The sequence below is a fragment of the Nerophis lumbriciformis genome, linkage group LG06, assembly GCF_033978685.3.
Source record: "Nerophis lumbriciformis linkage group LG06, RoL_Nlum_v2.1, whole genome shotgun sequence".
NCBI classification, from domain to species: Eukaryota; Metazoa; Chordata; class Actinopteri; order Syngnathiformes; family Syngnathidae; genus Nerophis; species Nerophis lumbriciformis.
In genome coordinates this window covers 55,969,450-55,991,784 of record NC_084553.2, presented here as the reverse complement: position 1 = coordinate 55,991,784, position 22,335 = coordinate 55,969,450, and the positions used below count along the sequence as shown (strand labels likewise).

Sequence of the window (22,335 nt, the reverse complement as noted above, 5' to 3'; positions counted from 1 at the left end):
GTGTACTCAAGCCCTGCAATTATCTTACCATGCCCGATGTAAAACGTTGTTTGTGTACCCACGTATGACTGCCCATGGTCAGATGTCGGGATGCCACGCCGTGTCGGAATGCCGCGCTGTGGATTTGCGCTGTTTGCGTTTATGTGTCGGAACCAGAGACTTGGCGATACATGACTCTTGTTTAGTTTTTTTTTCTCCTCTCTCTGTTTGCAGGACTCCTTGAATGAAGTACGCACGCGGGGGATTGGCGATGAGCACTACCGCTTAGAAGGTATGGTCTGCTGCATGTCTTCTTTACTGACTAATACAATGTTAAAGGTCCATTATTTTATCACGGTTTTCCAATTGTGGTCTCAGAGCTCCCACAAGAGTGTATTGGAAGTGTCAGGGTTCGTACGGGTGCTTAAAAACCTTGAAAATGCTTGGATTTTAATGTTGTGTTTTCAAGGTTTGAAAAATGCTTGAATTTTGGGTGAAGTGCTTGTAAATGCTTGGAAATAGGGATGTCCGATAATATCGGACTGCCGATATTATCGGCCGATAAATGCTTTAAAATGTAATATCGGAAATTATCGGTATCGGTTTCAAAATTATCGGTATCTGTTTCAATAAGTAAAATGTATGACTTTTTAAAACGCCGCTGTGTATACAGAAGTAGGGAGAAGTACAGAGAGCCAATTAACGTTAAAGGAACTGCCTTTGCGTGCCGGACCAGTCACATAATATCTACAGCCTTTCACACACACAAGAGAATGCAAGGCATACTTGATCAACAGCCATACAGGTCACACTGAGGGTGGCCGTATAAACAACTTTAACACTGTTACAAATATGCGCCACACTGTGAACCCACACCAAACAAGAATGACAAACACATTTTGGGAGAACATCCGCACCGTAACACAACATAAACACAACAGAACAAATACCCAGAAGCCCTTGCAGCACTAACTCTTCCGGGACGCTACAATTTACACCCCCCTCTACTCCCTACCCCACCTCAACCTCCTCATGCTCTCTCAGGGAGAGCATGTCCCGAATTCCAAACTCCTGTTTTGAGGCATGTTACAAAAAATAGTGTACTTTATGACTTCATTAATAAATATGGCAGTGCCATGTTGGCATTTTTTTTTCCATAACTTGAGTTGATTTATTTTGGAAAACCTTGTTACATTGTTTAATGCATCCAGCGGGGCTTCACAACAAAATTAGGCATAATAGTGTGTTAATTCCACGACTGTATATATATCGGTTGATATCGGAGTCTGTAATTAAGAGTTGGACGATATCGGAATATCGGATATCGGCAAAAAAGCCATTATCGGACATCTCTATTTGGAAATGTTCGTCCTATTTCTCGGCAGTCTGACTCAATAGGCTAATTATAAAATGGAAAAAAATAACTTTCCTTTTAAAAATGAAAGCTACTCGCTTGATCTGTTGGCTTTGCACGAGCCCTTACATTAGGTTGTTGTCATGCCAGAGCGGTACTTTTTAGAGACGGTATAGTACCGAATATGATTGATCACTATCGCGGTACTATACTAATACCGGTTATACCGTACAACCCTAATGCCAGGTGAGCATATTTGCTGAAGAAAAACAAACATCTGTAACTGACTGACTGATAGTGGGCATCATTTTTTAAGACATGCAGCAAAGCCTGTTAAATTTGTTGTTGTTTTTGTTTCGTTTTTTTGCAAATCTATAAAATTGGGTGTGTGCCCAGTGTCATAAACATGAGGAAGGAAGGTTTTTCCCTTCATTACGTCATAAAAAAATGCATCCTTAAAAGTTGTGTTTCGTGCCTCTCTCATTGGTGGAGCAAACAGGTGAGGTTTCAAGAACACATAATATTAAGGGTGCGGCGTATATTTTGACTATTTGAATATTTTCCGTGTCTTTTTTCTACAGAGAAATGTGTCAATTAAGGGAAAAAAATAAGCAATTTTTAAATAGTGTTTATGTCTTGGCCGTACTGGTTTTGTAAGTAAGAAAGTGCACCAAACGCATTAGACCACTTTATGTGCGGAGTGGTACGAGTTAAAATCCTGGAAACTGTGCAGACGAGAAAATCCAAACTTTTTTTTATTTCCAACACCTTTCTAGTATTCCGCGTGGGCGTCGCCAGCTTTTCCCCAATCCCGACTTTGAACAGGAAGGCGAGGCTTCCAAATCCAGGATCATGTCACACCGGGGGGGGAAACATGCGGGAAGATAGAATCTTTGCGCCGGCGGGGAGGGTAAATCCAAGCGAGATGGGGGTGGAAACGTAGGAGGGAAAGTAAAGAGGACCTCATCAGCACATTGCGAGGGCTTAGAGGATGGGTACTGGCGAGTACTGGGGGGTTGGAACCACAGTAAAAAAAAAAAAAAAAAAGAGGATGTCAGCTTAATACGTTATTTACTTCCTCTTTAAAGGCCTACTGAAACCCACTACTACCGACCACGCAGTCTGATAGTTTATATATCAATGATGAAATCTTAACATTGCAACACATGCCAATACGGCCGGGTTAGCTTACTAAAGTGCAATTTTAAATTTCGCGCGACATATCCTGCTGAAAACGTCTCGGTATGATGATGTCAGCGCGTGACGTCGCGGATTGTAGGACATTTTGGGACAGCATGGCGGCCAGCTATTAAGTCGTCTGTTTCATGGCAAAATTCCACAGTATTCTGGACATCTGTGTTGGTGAATCTTTTGCAATTTGTTCAATGAACAATGGAGACAGCAAAGAAGAAAGCTGTAGGTGGGAAGCGGCGTATTGCGGGAGGCTGCAGCAACACAAACACAGCTGGTGTTTCATTGTTTACATTCCCGAAAGATGACAGTCAAGCTTTACCATTGGCCTGTGGGGAACTGGGACAACAGAGACTCTTACCAGGAGGACTTTGAGTTGGATGCGCAGACGCGGTACCGTGAGTACGCATGCAGCTGCGGCTTCCAAACATTTGATCGCTTGCCCGTACGTGCGTGCCGCTATGTGCATGTCACGTACGTAACTTTGGGGACTTTGGGGAAATATAAGTGCTGTATGAACTTTGGGGAGGTGAACGGTACTTTGGGCTGAGGGATGGAGTGTGTTGTGCAGGTGTTTGAGTTGTATTAGCGGGTTATATGGACGGGAGGGGGGAGGTGTTTGTTATGCGGGATTAATTTGTGGCATATTAAATATAAGCCTGGTTGTGTTGTGGCTTATAGAGTATATATATGTCTTGTGTTTATTTACTGTTTTAGTCATTCCCAGCTGAATATCAGGTCCCACCCGCCTCTCACAGCATCTTCCCTATCCGAATCGCTCCCACTGCCCTCTAGTCCTTCACTCTCACTTTCCACATCCACAAATCTTTCATCCTCGCTCAAATTAATGGGGAAATCGTCGCTTTCTCGGTCCGAATCGTTCTCGCTGCTGGTGGCCATGATTGTAAACAATGTGCAGATGTGAGGAGCTCCACAACCTGTGACGTCACGCTACTCGTCTGCTACTTCCGGTACAGGCAAGGCTTTTTTATCAGCGACCAAAAGTTGCGAACTTTATCGTCGATGTTCTCTACTAAATCCTTTCAGCAAAAATATGGCAATGTCGCGAAATGATCAAGTATGACACAGAGAATGGACCTGCTATCCCCGTTTAAATAAGAAAATCGCATTTCAGTAGGCCTTTAACACTGGATACACTTCTTTAAATGTCCCCTCTACACTAAGTTGCAATTACAGTTGCAAATCTGTAGCGGGGATCGAACTTGGAACCCTCAAGTTGCTGGCAAGGCCGCTCTACCAACCGAGCCACGCCACCCCAACTAAAATAATCGAAAAAAACTATACAGTGTAGGGCTGGGCGATATATCGATATACTCGACATATCGCGGGTTTGTCTCTGTGCGATACAAAAAATGACTATCGTGATATTCGAGTATACGTTCTCACGCAGTTGCTTTTAGCTGCGGGCATTAGACTAATAATAGTAATAATAATACCTGGGATTTATATAGCGCTTTTCTAAGTACCCAAAGTCGCTTTACATGTAGAACCCATCATTCATTCACACAGGGTGGTGGTAAGCTACTTTCATAGCCACAGCTGCCCTGGGGTAGACTGACGGAAGCGTGGCTGCAATTTGCGCCAACGGCCCCTCCGACCACCACCTATCATTCATCATTCAATACACCGGTGTGAGTGGCACCGGGGGCAAAGGGTGAAGTCTCCCGCCCAAGGACACAACGGCAGCGATTTTTGGATGGTAAGAGGCGGGGAGCGAACCTGCAACCCTCAGGTTTCTGGCACGGTTGCTCTACCCACTACGCCATGCCGCCCCAGGCTCTTCTCACTCTTTGTTGTATCTCCTTCTCACAGACATAAAACAAGCGCACCTTCTTACATACGTCACATACGTATACGCCCTCGCGGGGCAGAGAGGTAGCGGCATGGGTAACGTTAGCTGTGGTGCGAGTGGTAATTGGAGAGAGAGAAGGTGCGAATCTGGTAACAAATGAAGGAAGAATTAATTCCCAAGAAAAACAGCAGAGGTCCATCGCCTGGCGGTGTTTTAGCTTCAAGTGGGAATATATCGAACATACAACCGTAATTGGTCAAGTTTGGGGCAAAAGCGTTGCCCCACACAAAAATTGTTCTTCGATTGCAATAAGAAACATATGTTTAATGTACCCCAAGATTTTTTATTAAAATAAAGCCAATCCCACCAACACGTCTTCCTATGAGGAAGCAGTGCCTGGGGAGTCTGTGGTGGGCTCTCCTATTTCTGGGGCTGAGGTAGTTAAAAAGCTCCTTGGTGGCAAGCCCCCGGGGGTGGATGAGATCCGCCCGGAGTTCCTTAAGGCTCTGGATGCTGTGGGGCTGTCTTGGTTGACAAGACTCTGCAGCATCACGTGGACATCGGGGGCGGTACCTCTGGATTGGCAGACCGGGGTGGTGGTTCCTCTCTTTAAGAAGGGGAACCGGAGGGTGTGTTCTAACTATCGTGGGATCACACTCCTCAGCCTTCCCGGTAAGGTCTATTCGGGTGTACTGGAGAGGAGGCTACGCCGGATAGTCGAACCTCGGATTCAGGAGGAACAGTGTGGTTTTCGTCCTGGTCGTGGAACTGTGGACCATCTCTATACTCTCGGCAGGGTCCTTGAGGGTGCATGGGAGTTTGCCCAACCAGTCTACATGTGCTTTGTGGACTTGGAGAAGGCATTCGACCGTGTCCCTCGGGAAGTCCTGTGGGGAGTGCTCAGGGAGTATGGGGTATCGGACTGTCTGATTGTGGCAGTCCGCTCCCTGTATGCTCAGTGCCAGAGCTTGGTCCGCATTGCCGGCAGTAAGTCGGACACGTTTCCAGTGGGGGTTGGACTCTGCCAAGGCTGCTCTTTGTCACCGATTCTGTTCATAACTTTTATGGACAGAATTTCTAGGCGCAGTCAAGGCGTTGAGGGGATCTGGTTTGGTGGCTGCAGGATTAGGTCTCTGCTTTTTGCAGATGATGTGGTCCTGATTGCTTCATCTGGCCAGGATCTTCAGCTCTCGCTGGATCGGTACGCAGCCGAGTGTGAAGCGACTGGGATGAGAATCAGCACCTCCAAGTCCGAGTCCATGGTTCTCGCCCGGAAAAGGGTGGAGTGCCATCTCCGGGTTGGGGAGGAGATCTTGCCCCAAGTGGAGGAGTTCAAGTACCTCGGAGTCTTGTTCACGAGTGAGGGAAGAGTGGATCGTGAGATCGACAGGCGGATCGGTGCGGCGTCTTCAGTAATGCGGACGCTGTATCGATCCGTTGTGGTGAAGAAGGAGCTGAGCCGGAAGGCAAAGCTCTCAATTTAACGGTCGATCTACGTTCCCATCCTCACCTATGGTCATGAGCTTTGGGTTATGACCGAAAGGACAAGATCACGGGTACAAGCGGCCGAAATGAGTTTCCTCCGCCGGGTAGCGGGGCTCTCCCTTAGAGATAGGGTGAGAAGCTCTGCCATCCGGGGGGATATCAAAGTAAAGCCGCTGCTCCTCCACATCGAGAGGAGCCAGATGAGGTGGTTCGGGCATCTGGTCAGGATGCCACCCGAGCGCCTCCCTAGGGAGGTGTTTAGGGCACGTCCGACCGGTAGGAGGCCGCGGGGAAGACCCAGGACACGTTGGGAAGACTATGTCTCCCGGCTGGCCTGGGAACGCCTCGGGGTCCCCCGGGAAGAGCTGGACGAAGTGGCTGGGGAGAGGGAAGTCTGGGCTTCCCTGCTTAGGCTGCTGCCCCCGCGACCCGACCTCGGATAAGTGGAAGAAGATGGATGGATGGATGGATGGATAAAGCCAATAATGCAATTTTTTGTGGTCCCCTTTATTTAGAAAAGCACCGAAAAGTATCGAGATACATTTTGGTACCGATGTCTGTATGTATGTATATGTATTAATGTGTATGTATGTATGTATATACTGTATGTATATATGTATTTATATATATGTGTGTATGTATGTATGTACTGTATATGTGTGTCTTTATGTAAAACATATTTGATAGTTTTTGGCTGAGACCAGGGATCTTGGGCTGGAAAGGGTTGGTGACCACTGCCCTAAGAAGTATGCATGGGCGTCAGTCTTTAACCCTTTGCTCAGACGGGTGCGACCTCTCTTTGAGATGATAGATGCTTTCTGTTTTACATGTGGGCTGGCTAGCAATTACGCTGGGCCGCTAAGTGGCTGTAAAAGACGAAATCGCAGGATTAAACGTCCTTGATCACTCCGGATGAAGAAAATGTGACTTTTCGCTTCCCACAATAGGCCGAGTCATCCCGAACATTACGGGTTGTCCTTTGCCTAGAACGTCCCCGAGGCCCGATACGTGTCATACTGTCGGTATATCCTCCGGTGCCCTCGCCTTGCACCTCGGATCTGATGTTCAGCCAAAATCCCGCGGTGGCTTCTTCTCTTCTCGTCTTTTTTTCCCGACGGATGGGGGTTATCCCCTTATTACCGTCGCCCCCCCCCAGCGTTTTATTAGCTATCTCGCCGCCATATTGAGCGTGCCACCAAACAGATTTGCCCCTCACACTCCATCAAACATTCGCTCCCGTATCCAAAAAAAGTTGCTAAAAAGCTCCCTGGGATGTCGCCTTTCATTCCCGGCCCCCTCCCTTAACGCGGGGATAAGACAGGTCGCCTTTGATCGGCTTTTGGACGGCGAGGAAAGAAAGTGGGCCGTTGTGTCTGCTCGGCTGGCGCGCAAACAAACACTGTTTGGGATTTGACTCGGCTTAATTAATTAGTGATTCTGTTTTACGCCACCGGATTGATCCTCTTCCAGAAGGTTTGAGAATAGGACTTCAAAGTGGGATGGGAGGAGGAGAACCGAGCGGGAAGGAGAGAGAGAGAGAGAGAGGCAAGGGGGGCGTGGCCTGTGGAGCTGCCATTGAAGGGAAGGATGCTGAAACAAGGGAAGTCATAAAGCGCTGAGTCGGCTTGTTCTTATTCTCAATGTTTTCTCACAGCCAAGACTCGTCTACACTCGCTACATCAACAGCTATTTATCACACTGATGTTGTTCGTGTGTTGCGGTCGCCTTAAATAAAATCATCTTTATATAATCGCCACAAAATGATTAAGTAAACTCTCAACAACAATGGAATATTTGGATTTAAACTGGCTTTTAAAAAAAAAAGAAGTAAAAGTATTCAATAGCGGTGCACACAAAATCGATTCACACGAGTCGCGATTTGTATTCATCCAGATTCTAAATTATTTCATCATTTTCAAAAATCAATCATCAATCAATCAATGTATGTGTAGTTATATATATAGCCCTTAATCACAAATGTCTCAAAGGGCTGCACAAGCCACAAATGGACGTTGAGTGGTTCTAGCATAAAATTGTGAGAGTCCAGTCCATAGTGGATCTAACATAATATTGTGAGAGTCCAGTCCATAGTGGATCTAACATAATATTGTGAGAGTCTAGTCCATAGTGGATCTAACATAATAGTGTGAGAGTCCAGTCCATAGTGGATCTAACATAATATTGTGAGAGTCTAGTCCATAGTGGATCTAACATAATAGTGAGAGTCCAGTCCATAGTGGATCTAACATAATAGTGAGAGTCCAGTCCATAGTGGATCTAACATAATAGTGTGAGAGTCCAGTCCATAGTGGATCTAACATAATATTGTGAGAGTCCAGTCCATAGTGGATCTAACATAATAGTGAGAGTCCAGTCCATAGTGGATCTAGCATAATAGTGTGAGAGTCCAGTCCATAGTGGATATAACATAATATTGTGAGAGTCCAGTCCATAGTGGATCTAACATAATATTGTGAGAGTCCAGTCCATAGTGGATCTAATAAAATAGTGTGAGAGTCCAATCCATAGTGGATCTAACATAATAGTGCGAGAGTCCAGTCCATAGTGGATCTAACATAATAGTGTGAGAGTCCAGTCCATAGTGGATCTAACATAATAGTGTGAGAGTCCAGTCCATAGTGGATCTAATAAAATAATGTGAGAATCCAGTTCATAGTGGATCTAACATAATAGTGTGAGAGTCCAGTCCATAGTGGATTTAACATAATAGTGTGAGAGTCCAGTCCATAGTGGATCTAACATAATAGTGTGAGAGTCCAGTCCATAATGGATCTAACATAATAGTGTGAGAGTCCAGTCCATAGTGGATCTAACATAATATTGTGAGAGTCCAGTCCATAGTGGATCTAACATAATATTGTGAGAGTCCAGTCCATAGTGGATCTAACATAATATTGTGAGAGTCCAGTCCATAGTGGATCTAACATAATAGTGTGAGAGTCCAGTCCATAGTGGATCTAACATAATAGTGTGAGAGTCCAGTCCATAGTGGATCTAATAAAATAATGTGAGAATCCAGTTCATAGTGGATCTAACATAATAGTGTGAGAGTCCAGTCCATAGTGGATTTAACATAATAGTGTGAGAGTCCAGTCCATAGTGGATCTAATAAAATAATGTGAGAATCCAGTTCATAGTGGATCTAACATAATAGTGTGAGAGTCCAGTCCATAGTGGATCTAACATAATATTGTGAGAGTCCATTCCATAGTGGATCTAATAAAATAGTGTGAGAGTCCAGTCCATAATGTATCTAACATAATAGTGTGAGAGTCCAGTCCATAGTGGATCTAACATAATAGTGTGAGAGTCCAGTCCATAGTGGATCTAACATAATAGTGTAGGAGTCCAGTCCATAGTGGATCTAACATAATATTGTGAGAGTCCATTCCATAGTGGATCTAATAAAATAGTGTGAGAGTCCAGTCCATAATGGATCTAACATAATAGTGTGAGAGTCCAGTCCATAGTGGATCTAACATAATAGTGTGAGAGTCCAGTCCATAGTGGATCTAACATAATATTGTGAGAGTCCAGTCCATAGTGGATCTAACATAATAGTGTGAGAGTCCAGTCCATAGTGGATCTAATAAAATAATGTGAGAATCCAGTTCATAGTGGATCTAACATAATAGTGTGAGAGTCCAGTCCATAGTGGATCTAACATAATATTGTGAGAGTCCATTCCATAGTGGATCTAATAAAATAGTGTGAGAGTCCAGTCCATAATGTATCTAACATAATAGTGTGAGAGTCCAGTCCATAGTGGATCTAACATAATAGTGTGAGAGTCCAGTCCATAGTGGATCTAACATAATAGTGTAGGAGTCCAGTCCATAGTGGATCTAACATAATATTGTGAGAGTCCATTCCATAGTGGATCTAATAAAATAGTGTGAGAGTCCAGTCCATAATGGATCTAACATAATAGTGTGAGAGTCCAGTCCATAGTGGATCTAACATAATAGTGTGAGAGTCCAGTCCATAGTGGATCTAACATAATATTGTGAGAGTCCAGTCCATAGTGGATCTAACATAATAGTGTGAGAGTCCAGTCCATAGTGGATCTAATAAAATAATGTGAGAATCCAGTTCATAGTGGATCTAACATAATAGTGTGAGAGTCCAGTCCATAGTGGATTTAACATAATAGTGTGAGAGTCCAGTCCATAGTGGATCTAATAAAATAATGTGAGAATCCAGTTCATAGTGGATCTAACATAATAGTGTGAGAGTCCAGTCCATAGTGGATCTAACATAATATTGTGAGAGTCCATTCCATAGTGGATCTAATAAAATAGTGTGAGAGTCCAGTCCATAATGGATCTAACATAATAGTGTGAGAGTCCAGTCCATAGTGGATCTAACATAATAGTGTGAGAGTCCAGTCCATAGTGGATCTAACATAATAGTGTGAGAGTCCAGTCCATAGTGGATCTAACATAATAGTGTGAGAGTCCAGTCCATATTGGGGCCAGCAGGAGATCATCCAATATATACACTGTATGTCTTAAAGAAAAGAATATTCAAATCTATTTTTTTTAGATCGTTTTTAGTCCATGTCCATGCAACCACAAGTAGCCTTTTTAACCTGTAACCTGTTTAAAAAAAAAGTGTAATTATAATTATTATACCAAATAATATATTACGCAAATCGGTTTGAATCGAGAATCGTGTTGAATCGAATAGTCACCCCAGGAATCGGAATCTGATCGAATCGTTGGGTGCCTAAAGATTTACGCCCATAGTGTTTAATAAGGGTGTCCCGATTCGATATTGATATCGGTTTGATATCAGCAAGATTTCGGCTTGCATCTAAAGCAGTGGTTCTCAAACTTTTTTCACCAAGTATCACCTCAGGAACATTTTGGCTTTCCAAGTACCACCATAATGAGCAACAATAAAATACAGTAGCGTAGTAGGCCTAAATATTGGATATAAGTCGCAGTTTTTTTCATATTTTGGCCGGGCTCCAGTGCGATTTATATATGTCTTTTTCTTCTTTATTATGCATTTTCGGCAGGTGCGACTTATACTCCGAAAAATACGGTAAAAACAAAGCAGAGGTTTTATTTAACACATATTTGTGATTTTTTTGGCCACTGTAACATTACGCACAGTTTGAACAGTAACACTGTTTGAAAATAGGAAAATAAAACACTGTACTTTAATCAAGTGATTCTTTGGCGTACCACATGTACCACAGTGTGATCAAAAATCTCCAATATTAGGTTCAGATACAAGCAGTTTACTTGTTCAAAGCTGGACAAACTACTACCATCCAAATGTCCTCCAATAAACACACAAGATTGGTATTTTCTTGTATTTTAGTCAAGTCGTTTAAAAAAGGTAAACATGGTAGGCTATAGGCTACTAGGAGCTAGCAGCTACACAACAGCTAAGCACACAAGCGAGACATACATAATAGGTGTCCTTTATTGAACAATATTTTAGTTTAAAACATTTGTCGATATTACAAATATCAGAAAATTGTAGTTTCATATTAGCATACTTGGTTACAAAGCATATTGGAAAGTATCCAGTAACAAATGTGTCCGCCTCATTCAATTTACTGGGTCATGACTCCTAAGCTTAACTTAATGAATTACTTTGGTCATTAAGTGTCGCCAAAAACAAAATGATGCATCCACTGTTTACAAATAGTTGAAGGGTTGAGGATAAAACATATAATCATGCCCCTATGTAGCTTTGATGCTAATAAATACACAATAGCTGATAAAATATGAAGAACATGACCATCTTGAAAGTGACTGAAATGTGTAATGCAACAATTGTCATATAAAAATAACAAAAGCTGTCTTCTAACACATGCAGTTGTATATAAATGGACTAATATGTGTAATAAAACCCATTTTGAAAGGTTTAAGGTACACCACTATATCATAGTACATGATATTAAAAGGACAAATATCGTCACAATATAAACCAGGTGTGTCAGACTGGTTTTCATTGAGGGCCACGTTGCAGTTTTGGCTGCCCTCAGAGGGCCGGCCGCTTGTAACATTAATAAAAGAAACACACATGATATTGTCACACGATTACCTATGCATTTGATTAGTAAATGGATATTTTACCTACACTGTATGAAAAAAAATCTGTGGATTTTGCAGTCAAAAGAATTGCAGAATTTTACCATCAAATCTGCAGTAAAATGATCACACTCTATTTTACTGTACAATTCTGGTGATTGAGCTGCCAGTTTTTTGCATAAAAAATATGGTTGCTGTTTTCACAGTGTACCACAGTGCCACAGTTTTCTTATTACAAAGGATTCTGAAGACCGAGCTGTTTTAAAAAATATATACATTGTCATGTTTACAGTGTACAATTTGATGGACAACTTGCTTTGAAATCACAAGGCTAAGTAGATATGTATGTATGTTTATTGCCCCAAAAATGTTTAGAATGTATGATAATATAATATCTGTTGCATTTTTAGATAGCTACAGTTTAAAATATATATAAATGCATGTAGTACATGTATTTTTTCCCTGTCAAAATAGAAAAAGAAAGAAATATAAAGTACTTCATTGATGCATATTATTTCCAAGCTTTCACGGGCCATTCAAAATGATGTGGCGGGCCAGGTCTGGCCCCCGGGCCTTGAGTTTGATACCTGTAATATAAACTGATTATTTAACGTCTAATTTTGAAAGAAAAATATGAAAATGCTAAAATATGAATTTTTGGTACTACTAATTTATTTGTTCTAAATTCTCAAAGATCAGAACAAATTGTACAAATAAAATACAAGATCTTATTTAACTTTTAACAAGCTTTTAGTCTAAATAAAAGGGTGTGATTGATACCCGGAGCAGGGATCATCGCTTTGAATTTTGCAGTAATTATCCATCCATCCATCCATTTTATACAGCTTGTCTCTTTTGAGGTCACGGGGGGTGCTGGAGCCTATCTAAGCTGCAATCGGGCGGAAGGCGGGGTACACCCTGGACAAGTCGCCACCTCATCGCAGTTATTATATGAATCATATTTCCAAATAGGGTTGTACGGGATACCGGTATTAGTATAGTACCGCGATACTAATGAGTCATATTCGGTACTATACCGCCTCTAAAAAGTACCGGTCCGGAAGTACCGGAAGTGTAGATAGAACATGTTAAAGTAAGCAGATATTAACAGTAAATGAACAAGTAGATTAATAATTCATTTTCTACCACTTGTCCTTAATAATGTTGACAAAATAATATAATGACAAATGACACAATATGTTACTGCATATGTCAGCAGCTAAATTAGGAGCCTTTGTTTGCTTACTTACTACTAAAAGACAAGTTGTCTCGTATGTTCACTGTTTCATTTAAGGATAAACTTGCAATAATAAACATTTGTTTAATGTACTGTAAGATTTTTTGTTAAAATAAAGCCAATAATGCAATTTTTGGTGGTCCCCTTTATTTAGAAAAGTACCGAAAAGTATCGAAATACATATTTTTTACTGGTACCAGTACCAAAATATTGGTATCTGAACAACACTATTTCCAAATATAAAACTTGGATTGTGCTTTTTTTTTTTTTCCCTCTTTCCTAAAATTGCTGCTTCCTCAACCATACAGGAGTTTACAAGCGACAACCTGTCCTCAGGTTAGGACCGCACCCGCCACTTTTCATCCCCGTGCTCACTTTTTTTTTTTCATGCGTGTGCGCAGTGGCTCTACCCCCGGAGAAGTCAGACAGCTGCTGCGTGGAGGAGAAGATGCAGGAGAAGGACGGCCAATCCCCCGCAGGGCCGCAGAAGCAGCTCCAGTTTGAAGTGAGTCTCAACGCCGAACGGGCCGTTTATTAACTTCCACTTTCGAAGAAACTGGGCCACGCACACACACACACACACACACACACACACACACACACACACACACACACAGACATACTGGTTATCATTTGGAATGGGGACCAAGTTTTTGATCATCACTTGTAGGGACCACCCTTTCTACAGGTTGTGGAGGCATAAACAAAATGAGGTAAAAATGGCCACTGCCCAGTTAGCTCATACACGTCTTTAAATCTCTGGATTGATGAAGTAATGTGCTGATCATTCTTACTGGGGACCCTGTGGAAAAGGAGTTAATAATGTTCATGGGGACCAAATTTAAATAATTTTGCATAATTCACACACATTTGTACGTACGGAGCCCCTAAAGGGACATGGGGGCAAAAAAAAACGTTATTATTTTTTTAATTTTTTTTTAAAGACAATTATGTGTATGTGTGTATATATATATATATATATATATATATATATATATATATATATATATATATATATATATATATATATATATATATATACATATACATATATATATATATATATATATATATATATATATGTCTTAATAAGGTTATCCAAAAAATAGTGCTCGATACCGTAGTAGAGCGCAATATATGTATGTGTGGGAAAAAAAATCACAAGACTATTTCATCTCTACAGGCCTGTTTCATGAGGGGGGTTCCCTCAATCATCAGGAAAAGAAAATCTCTTGATGATTGAGGGAACCCCCCTCATGAAACAGGCCTGTAGAGATGAAATAGTCTTGTGATTTTTTTCCCCACACATACACATATATATATATATATGTATATATATATATATATACACATATATACATAGTTTTATTTTTTTAAATTATTTTATAAAAAGTTTCTCGTGCGCACGAGAAACATGTCTAAAAAAAATATATATATATATATATTTTTTTTTTTTAAGACATGTTTCTTGTGCGCACGAGAAACTTTTTATAAAATAATTAAAAAAATATAAAACAATTATATATATATATATATATATATATATATATATATATATATATACATATATATACATATAAATTGTTTTTTTTATATATAATTAAAAAAAAACAATGATATATATATATATATATCATTGTTTTTTTTTTAAATTATTTTATAAAAAGTTTCTCGTGCGCATAAAATAATTAAAACAAATAAAACAATTATATATATATATATAATTGTTTTTTATATATATATATATATACATATATATATATATATAGTTTTATTTTTTTAATTTAATAAAATAATTAAAAAAAATAAAACATATATACATATATATATATATATATATATATATATATATATATATATAAAAAAAAAATTTTTTTTTTTTTATAAAAAGTTTCTCGTGCGCACGAGAAACACGTCTGAAAAAATATATATATATTTATATATATATATATTTTTTTTATTTTTTATTTATTTTTTTTTAGACATGTATCTTGTGCGCAGGAGAAACTTTCTCGTGCGCACGAGATACATGTCTTTAAAAAAAAAATATATATATATATATATATATATATATATATATAATTTTTTTAATTTATTTTTTTATAATTTTATAGAAAGTTTCTTGTGCGCACAGGATACATGTCTTGAAAAAAAAAAAAAAAAAAAAAAAAAAAAAATTCCCCCATGTCCCTTTGTACGTGACTACTGAGGACCATTTATAAAAAAAAAAAAAAAAAAAAAAAAAAAAACGAGTTCAAATTAGATATGACATGATCTTCAGAATGTGGCGACTTGTCCAGGGTGTACCCCGCCTTCCGCCCGAATGCAGCTGAGATAAGCTCCAGCACCCCCCTGCGACCCCAAAAAAGGGACAAGCGGTAGAAAATGGATGGATGGATGATCCTCCGAATACAGCACTACAGCTGTCCTCTTATATGAAGTTTCACCACTTAAATGTTGAAGCAAATCCTGCATCTTCTGTGACATCACTGAAAACTGCTATTTAGCAGTAATGAAGTTGTCTGCAACTCCAACTACCATATATAGAAGGATGGAAAATTACGAATCTGAATCATACTTTAAGGTAATAATGTTTTATAATCATGCTGTATGAAAATGTCATCCTAAGGAACACTAAACCAGATTTTGTTTTTGGAAAAATATATGAGTTTTAACTAAGGATGGATATCATACAGAATCACAGTACTATTAAACCTTTTTAAATGATTAATATCATTAAAAAGGGTTCCCTTTAGGGGACCTGTTTTTTGTCCCCATACCGTCAGAGGTCCCCTTAAGGTGACTGTGTAAAAACAGAGTGATGTCCCCATTAAGTAAGCATTGCCAGAACACACACACACACACACACACACACACACACACACACACACACACACACACACACACACACACACACACAAACACACACACACTGACATGGCTGTGCCGTCTCAGGAGTTGGAGTGTGCCGTGTCCATGGAGGAGGACAACCGACAGGAGTGGACTTTCACCCTCTACGACTTCGACAACAACGGCAAAGTCACCCGAGAGGTACGCTAATTCTTGTTTTGATTATCTTTAATCAATCAACATCTGCCAAAACAAGTGCAGGACACAACAGCCGCAACGTCTTCATGAATAAAGTCACATCGGTTAGAATCATCCCAGCATCAAAGCACTACCATCATCCCGTCTACTGCAAGAAGTAGGCTTTATTTTAAGATGTGTAGTGAAGCCCACTTGTTCCCGCTAACAGACTATTCATTCACGTGCTAAAACATGTTAGCCACTGTAAAAATGTGTTTTTGTAGTTGGACCTTTAAAATACAGCAGAGCATTCCCTGTCAAATATAGAGGATCTTTGACGAGTAGGTCCTTAAAACAGCCCGTCACTCCTGTTATTTAGAGGCTCTTTGACGAGTTGTAGTACAAAAACACCCGAGCATTGTTTTTATGCGGAAGATCTTTGACCAGGGTTTAGACTTAGACTTAGACAAACTTTATTGACTTACAAGGGAAATTGTTCCACACAGTAGCTCAGCTACAAAGGCTGGAAAGGGTAAGGATGGAAAGGATAATGCACACAAGGGCTCAAAAAGAGGGAGAAAACAAAAGGTATAAAGTGGACTAAAAATGTACCATAGTAGCAATATAATATATATGTAATATTTACATAATATATATACAGTATATAATATATACTGATATATAAAAATGGGAGCCATTACCTCCCTGCTTGGCACTCAGCATCAAGGGTTGGAATTGGGGGTTAAATCACCAAAAATGTTTCCCGGGCGCGGCACCGCTGCTGCCCACTGCTCCCCTCACCTCCCAGGGGGTGATCAAGGGGATGGGTCAAATGCAGAGGACAAATTTCACTACACCTAGTGTGTGTGTGACAATCATTGGTACTTGAACTTTAACTTTATTCTTCCACTCTTGTCATATAAAGGCTCTTTGGTGGATTTTTTTTAAGAAGCTACCGCAAAAAAGCAGAGTGCTCTGTCATATAATGGATCTCTGACCAGGGTTTTGGTATCAGGCCCTTAAAAACAGTGTTTTGTAGGCGGTTCTTACAAAAGAGCCTCATTTCATATTAAGGATCTTTGACACATCCATACACACATCTTCTACTGCGTGACCCTCTCGGGGTCCCCGGGGGAGCTGGAGCCTATCCCAGCCGCACTTGGGCGGAAGGCAGGGTACACCCTGGACAAGTTTTCCAAGACTGCCAAAAAAGCTGAGTGCTCTTGAGATATAGTGGATCTTTGACCAAGTTTTTTAATTAGGTCTTTAAAAAAAGCAGAGCCCTTCCTGTCAAAAAGAGGATCTTTTAACTAGCTTTTTTTTTAGGATGAGATAAGTTCTGGAAATTACTGGCTCAGAATGGCCAAAGGTATAGATGTGTGTGTCCAAGTTTAAGGAAACGGCAGGCTGTCTTCTTCTAATGGATTTATTACAATTTTGCTGTGGTCTGGAACAACATGGCACACAAACAATACAGAAATGCAGCCAATATTACATACAGATAATGTGTCATGAGACATGCAAATAGAAATTAAATACACAGAGGACATAAGTAAAGGAAATTAAGTGAGCTCAAATATACCTACAAATGAGGCATAATGATGCAATATGTACATACAGCTAACCTATTTAGCATTTTAGCAATTCTAATCTGGCAGCGATTCTTATTCATGCGCATGATCATCGACACGCTTGTTCCGGAGACACGCTACTGACAATGATGTTGTTTTCCATGTAAGGAAAGCGGCACATGGGGGGAAGAAATGCATAAAGTCATGTGGGAAATATGGACATCAAAGCAACCGTGTGCTGAAATTGAATTGGTTTTAAAAGTGGAACAAATACGTCCGGTTTTTATTCCCGCCCAATTAAAAGTTTCGATTTAAAGTGAGGGACAGGAAGTGTACATTCCTAACTGTCGGAGTTAGATTTAAGACTTAATATTTGGAGATTTTAAAAATATTTTGCAAGCTAGTTAGAGAAGAAATTAAACTCAAGTGAAAAATAAAATGGTTTGAGCGAATATGTTTTATTAATAATAATAATAGATTTTATTTGTAAAAAGCACTTTACATTGAGCAAACAACCTCAAAGTGCTACAGTGTATTGAAATAATAATAATAATAATAAAAAGATAATAAAAAAATAAATACAAAATAAAGACTAAAACAGCCTAATAGCTTGAACTAGTATGCATATATCTATAAAAAGGCTTTTTTTAAAAGCATCCACAGTCTGTGGTGCCCTCAGGTGGTCAGGGAGAGCATTCCACAGACTGGAAGCGGCAGAGCAGAAAGCCCGGTCTCCCATAGTTCGTAGCTTTGTCCTCGGAGGTTAGAGGAGGTTAGCCTGTCCGGAGCGGAGGTGTCGTGTGGAGGATTTGGGGGTGAGTAGTTCTTTGAGGTAGAGGGGGGCATTTCCATGTCTGCATGTTTGCTATTGTTCATACGTCCGGTTTTTATTCCCGCCCAATTAAAAGTTTCGATTTAAAGTGAGGGACAGGAAGTGTACATTCCTAACTGTCGGAGTTAGATTTAAGACTTAATATTTGGAGATTTGAAAAATATTTTGCAAGCTACTTAGAGAAGAAATTAAACTCAAGTGAAAAATAAAATAGTTTGAGCGAATATGTTTTATTAATAATAATAATAGATAATAGAACAGCCTAATAGCTTGAACTAGTATGCATATATCTATAAAAAAGCTTTTTTAAAAAGAAGGGTTTTTAAGCCTTTTTTAATAGCATCCACAGTCTGTGGTGCCCTCAGGTGGTCAGGGAGAGCATTCCACAGACTGGGAGTCGATTAGCTTGCAGTCATGGATTGACCAAATATGCCCGCTAAGCACTCCAGCAAATCAATAAAATCAACAAAGCTCACCTTTGTGCATTCACGCACAGCATAAAACGTTTGGTGGACAAAATTAGACAAAGGAGGAGTGGCATAAAACACGTCTTTCTGTGGCAGCGTCGGAGAAAGTTGTTAATGTAAACAAACTACGATGAGTTCAAGTATCGCTGAAATTAGTAGGACAAAACGGCGCTTGCCAAATCCTCTCATCAGTGATGCATGTATAACATAAACAGTGGGATTTCTAACAATTAGGAAGGTTTGTGAAATGTTCGTTCTCCTACAGAAAATATATTAAAACAAACAAAAAAAAATTTCTAGGGATGTCCGATAATGGCTTTTTTGCCGATATCCGATATTCCGATATTGTCCAACTCTTAATTACCGATTCCAATATCAACCGATACCGATATATACAGTCGTGGAATTAACACATTATTATGCCTAATTTTGTTGTGATGCCCCGCTGGATGCATTAAACAATGTAACAAGGTTGTCCAAAATAAATCAACTCAAGTTATGGAAAAAAAATGCCAACATGGCACTGCCATATTTATTATTGAAGTCACAAAGTGCATTATTTTTTTTAACATGCCTCAAAACAGCATCTTGGAATTTGGGACATGCTCTCCCTGAGAGAGCATGAGGAGGTTGAGGTGGGGGGGATAGGGGGTAGCGAGGGGTGTATATTGTAGCGTCCCGGAAGAGTTAGTGCAGCAAGGGGTTCTGGGTATTTGTTCTGTTGTGTTTATGTTGTGTTACGGTGCGGATGTTCTCCCGAAATGTGTTTGTCATTCTTGTTTGGTGTGGGTTCACAGTGTGGTCGCATATTTGTAACAGTGTTAAAGTTGTTTATACGGCCACCCTCAGTGTGACTTGTATGGCTGTTGACCAAGTATGCATTGCATTAACTTGTGTGTGTGAAAAGCCGTAGATATTATGTGATTGGGCCGGCACGCAAAGGCAGTGCCTTTAAGGTTTATTGGTGCTCTTTACTTCTCACTACGTCCGTGTACCGCTCCGTACAGCGGCGTTTTAAAAAGTCATCAATTTTACTTTTTGAAACCGATACCAATAATTTCCGATATGACATTTTAAAGCATTTATCGGCCGATAATATCGGCAGTCCGAGATTATGAGATATCTCAATTTTTTTCTTAATCTTTTTCCATTTTCACACAACTCTGAAAGAGGTCCGGGGAGCCTCTAGGCTGCTGGAGAGGTTGCTGACTCTTTCCATCAATAGGTTATAGAAGATCTTGGACTAGTATTTTTGCAGTAGATTCCTACAAGCAGCACAGCGCTTGTCCTATAATGGGTCTTGGACCAGCATTTTGGCAGTTAGTCCTTTAAGAACAGGAAAGAGCTGTTACGATTTTGAGGATCTTTGCCGACGTCGGAGTTTTGATCGACTTTTGAGGAATGTGTACTTTCGTAACTAAAGTGCAAAAAGAAGTGAAGGCGTGGAATCAATGAAAGACTTTGGTCCCGATGACTTTTAACGACAGGATAAAGTACGACACACCCACAGACACAAAGTCAGTTCACCAAATGTTCCTTTTCAAGACGAGACTCCAGCACAGTCGATTCTTTTCGCGCCCGTACGATCCAAGAGGAACACCCAGGAAGTCTGTGTCGTGTGTGCAAACAAAGAGCCGAGCTGTGTCCTCTGTGTGCCTGCCTGTGCAGTTCGCTCGGCGTCGCCGGTGGCGGCTCCACTCGCGAGAGACGGCAGACGCTTTCTTCTCTCGCTTCTTTTCATGCCAGCCAGCGAGCGAGCGAGCGAGAGCGAGGAGGTAACGAGGGAAAATGCCACTGAAACTTTTCACTTATCTCCTTTTCTGTGGCGTGTCAGTGTCTGCAAGTGAGAAGTGAAGCCCCGTTCTACTCCACACACGCTTTTATTTTGAAACGCCAATATGTGTGACGTAACGCGGGCATTGCTATAATGCAGGCTTGGGCAATTATTTTGACATGGGGGGCCACATTTAGTGAAAAATATGTGTCTGGGGGACGACACACACACAGACACAAGGTGTGAAAATCTGCTGTACAGTACAGGTAAAAGCCAGTAAATTAGAATATTTTGAAAAACTTGATTTATTTCAGTAATTGCATTCAAAAGGTGTAACTTGTACATTATATTTATTCATTGCACACAGACTGATGCATTCAAATGTTTATTTCATTTAATTTTGATGATTTGAAGTGGCAACAAATGAAAATCCAAAATTCCGTGTGTCACAAAATTAGAATATTACTTAAGGCTAATACAAAAAAGGGATTTTTAGAAATGTTGGCCAACTGAAAAGTATGAAAATGAAAAATATGAGCATGTACAATACTCAATACTTGGTTGGAGCTCCTTTTGCCTCAATTACTGCGTTAATGCGGCGTGGCATGGAGTCGATGAGTTTCTGGCACTGCTCAGGTGTTATGAGAGCCCAGGTTGCTCTGATAGTGGCCTTCAACTCTTCTGCGTTTTTGGGTCTGGCATTCTGCATCTTCCTTTTCACAATACCCCACAGATTTTCTATGGGGCTAAGGTCAGGGGAGTTGGCGGGCCAATTTAGAACAGAAATACCATGGTCCGTAAACCAGGCACGGGTAGATTTTGCGCTGTGTGCAGGCGCCAAGTCCTGTTGGAACTTGAAATCTCCATCTCCATAGAGCAGGTCAGCAGCAGGAAGCATGAAGTGCTCTAAAACTTGCTGGTAGACGACTGCGTTGACCCTGGATCTCAGGAAACAGAGTGGACCGACACCAGCAGATGACATGGCACCCCAAACCATCACCCAACCATGCAAATTTTGCATTTCCTTTGGAAATCGAGGTCCCAGAGTCTGGAGGAAGACAGGAGAGGCACAGGATCCACGTTGCCTGAAGTCTAGTGTAAAGTTTCCACCATCAGTGATGGTTTGGGGTGCCATGTCATCTGCTGGTGTCGGTCCACTCTGTTTCCTGAGATCCAGGGTCAACGCAGCCGTCTACCAGCAAGTTTTAGAGCACTTCATGCTTCCTGCTGCTGACCTGCTCTATGGAGATGGAGATTTCAAGTTCCAACAGGACTTGGCGCCTGCACACAGCGCAAAATCTACCCGTGCCTGGTTTACGGACCATGGTATTTCTGTTCTAAATTGGCCCGCCAACTCCCCTGACCTTAGCCCCATAGAAAATCTGTGGGCTATTGTGAAAAGGAAGATGCAGAATGCCAGACCCAAAAACGCAGAAGAGTTGAAGGCCACTATCAGAGCAACCTGGGCTCTCATAACACCTGAGCAGTGCCAGAAACTCATCGACTCCATGCCACGCCGCATTAACGCAGTAAT

The 22,335-nt window shown here is 40.8% G+C and overlaps 1 protein-coding gene across 1 annotated transcript in view; it reads left to right on the top strand.

Moving 5' to 3' along the window:
• Window positions 1–22,335, top strand: part of nkd1 (NKD inhibitor of WNT signaling pathway 1) — a 132,833-nt gene that overhangs the window by 93,845 nt on the left and 16,653 nt on the right. Inside the window, exons 4-6 of the mRNA XM_061964556.2 lie at window positions 214–271; window positions 13,532–13,635; window positions 16,086–16,181. Of these exons, the coding sequence (XP_061820540.2) occupies window positions 214–271; window positions 13,532–13,635; window positions 16,086–16,181 (258 nt within the window). The remainder of the gene's footprint in view (window positions 1–213; window positions 272–13,531; window positions 13,636–16,085; window positions 16,182–22,335) is intronic.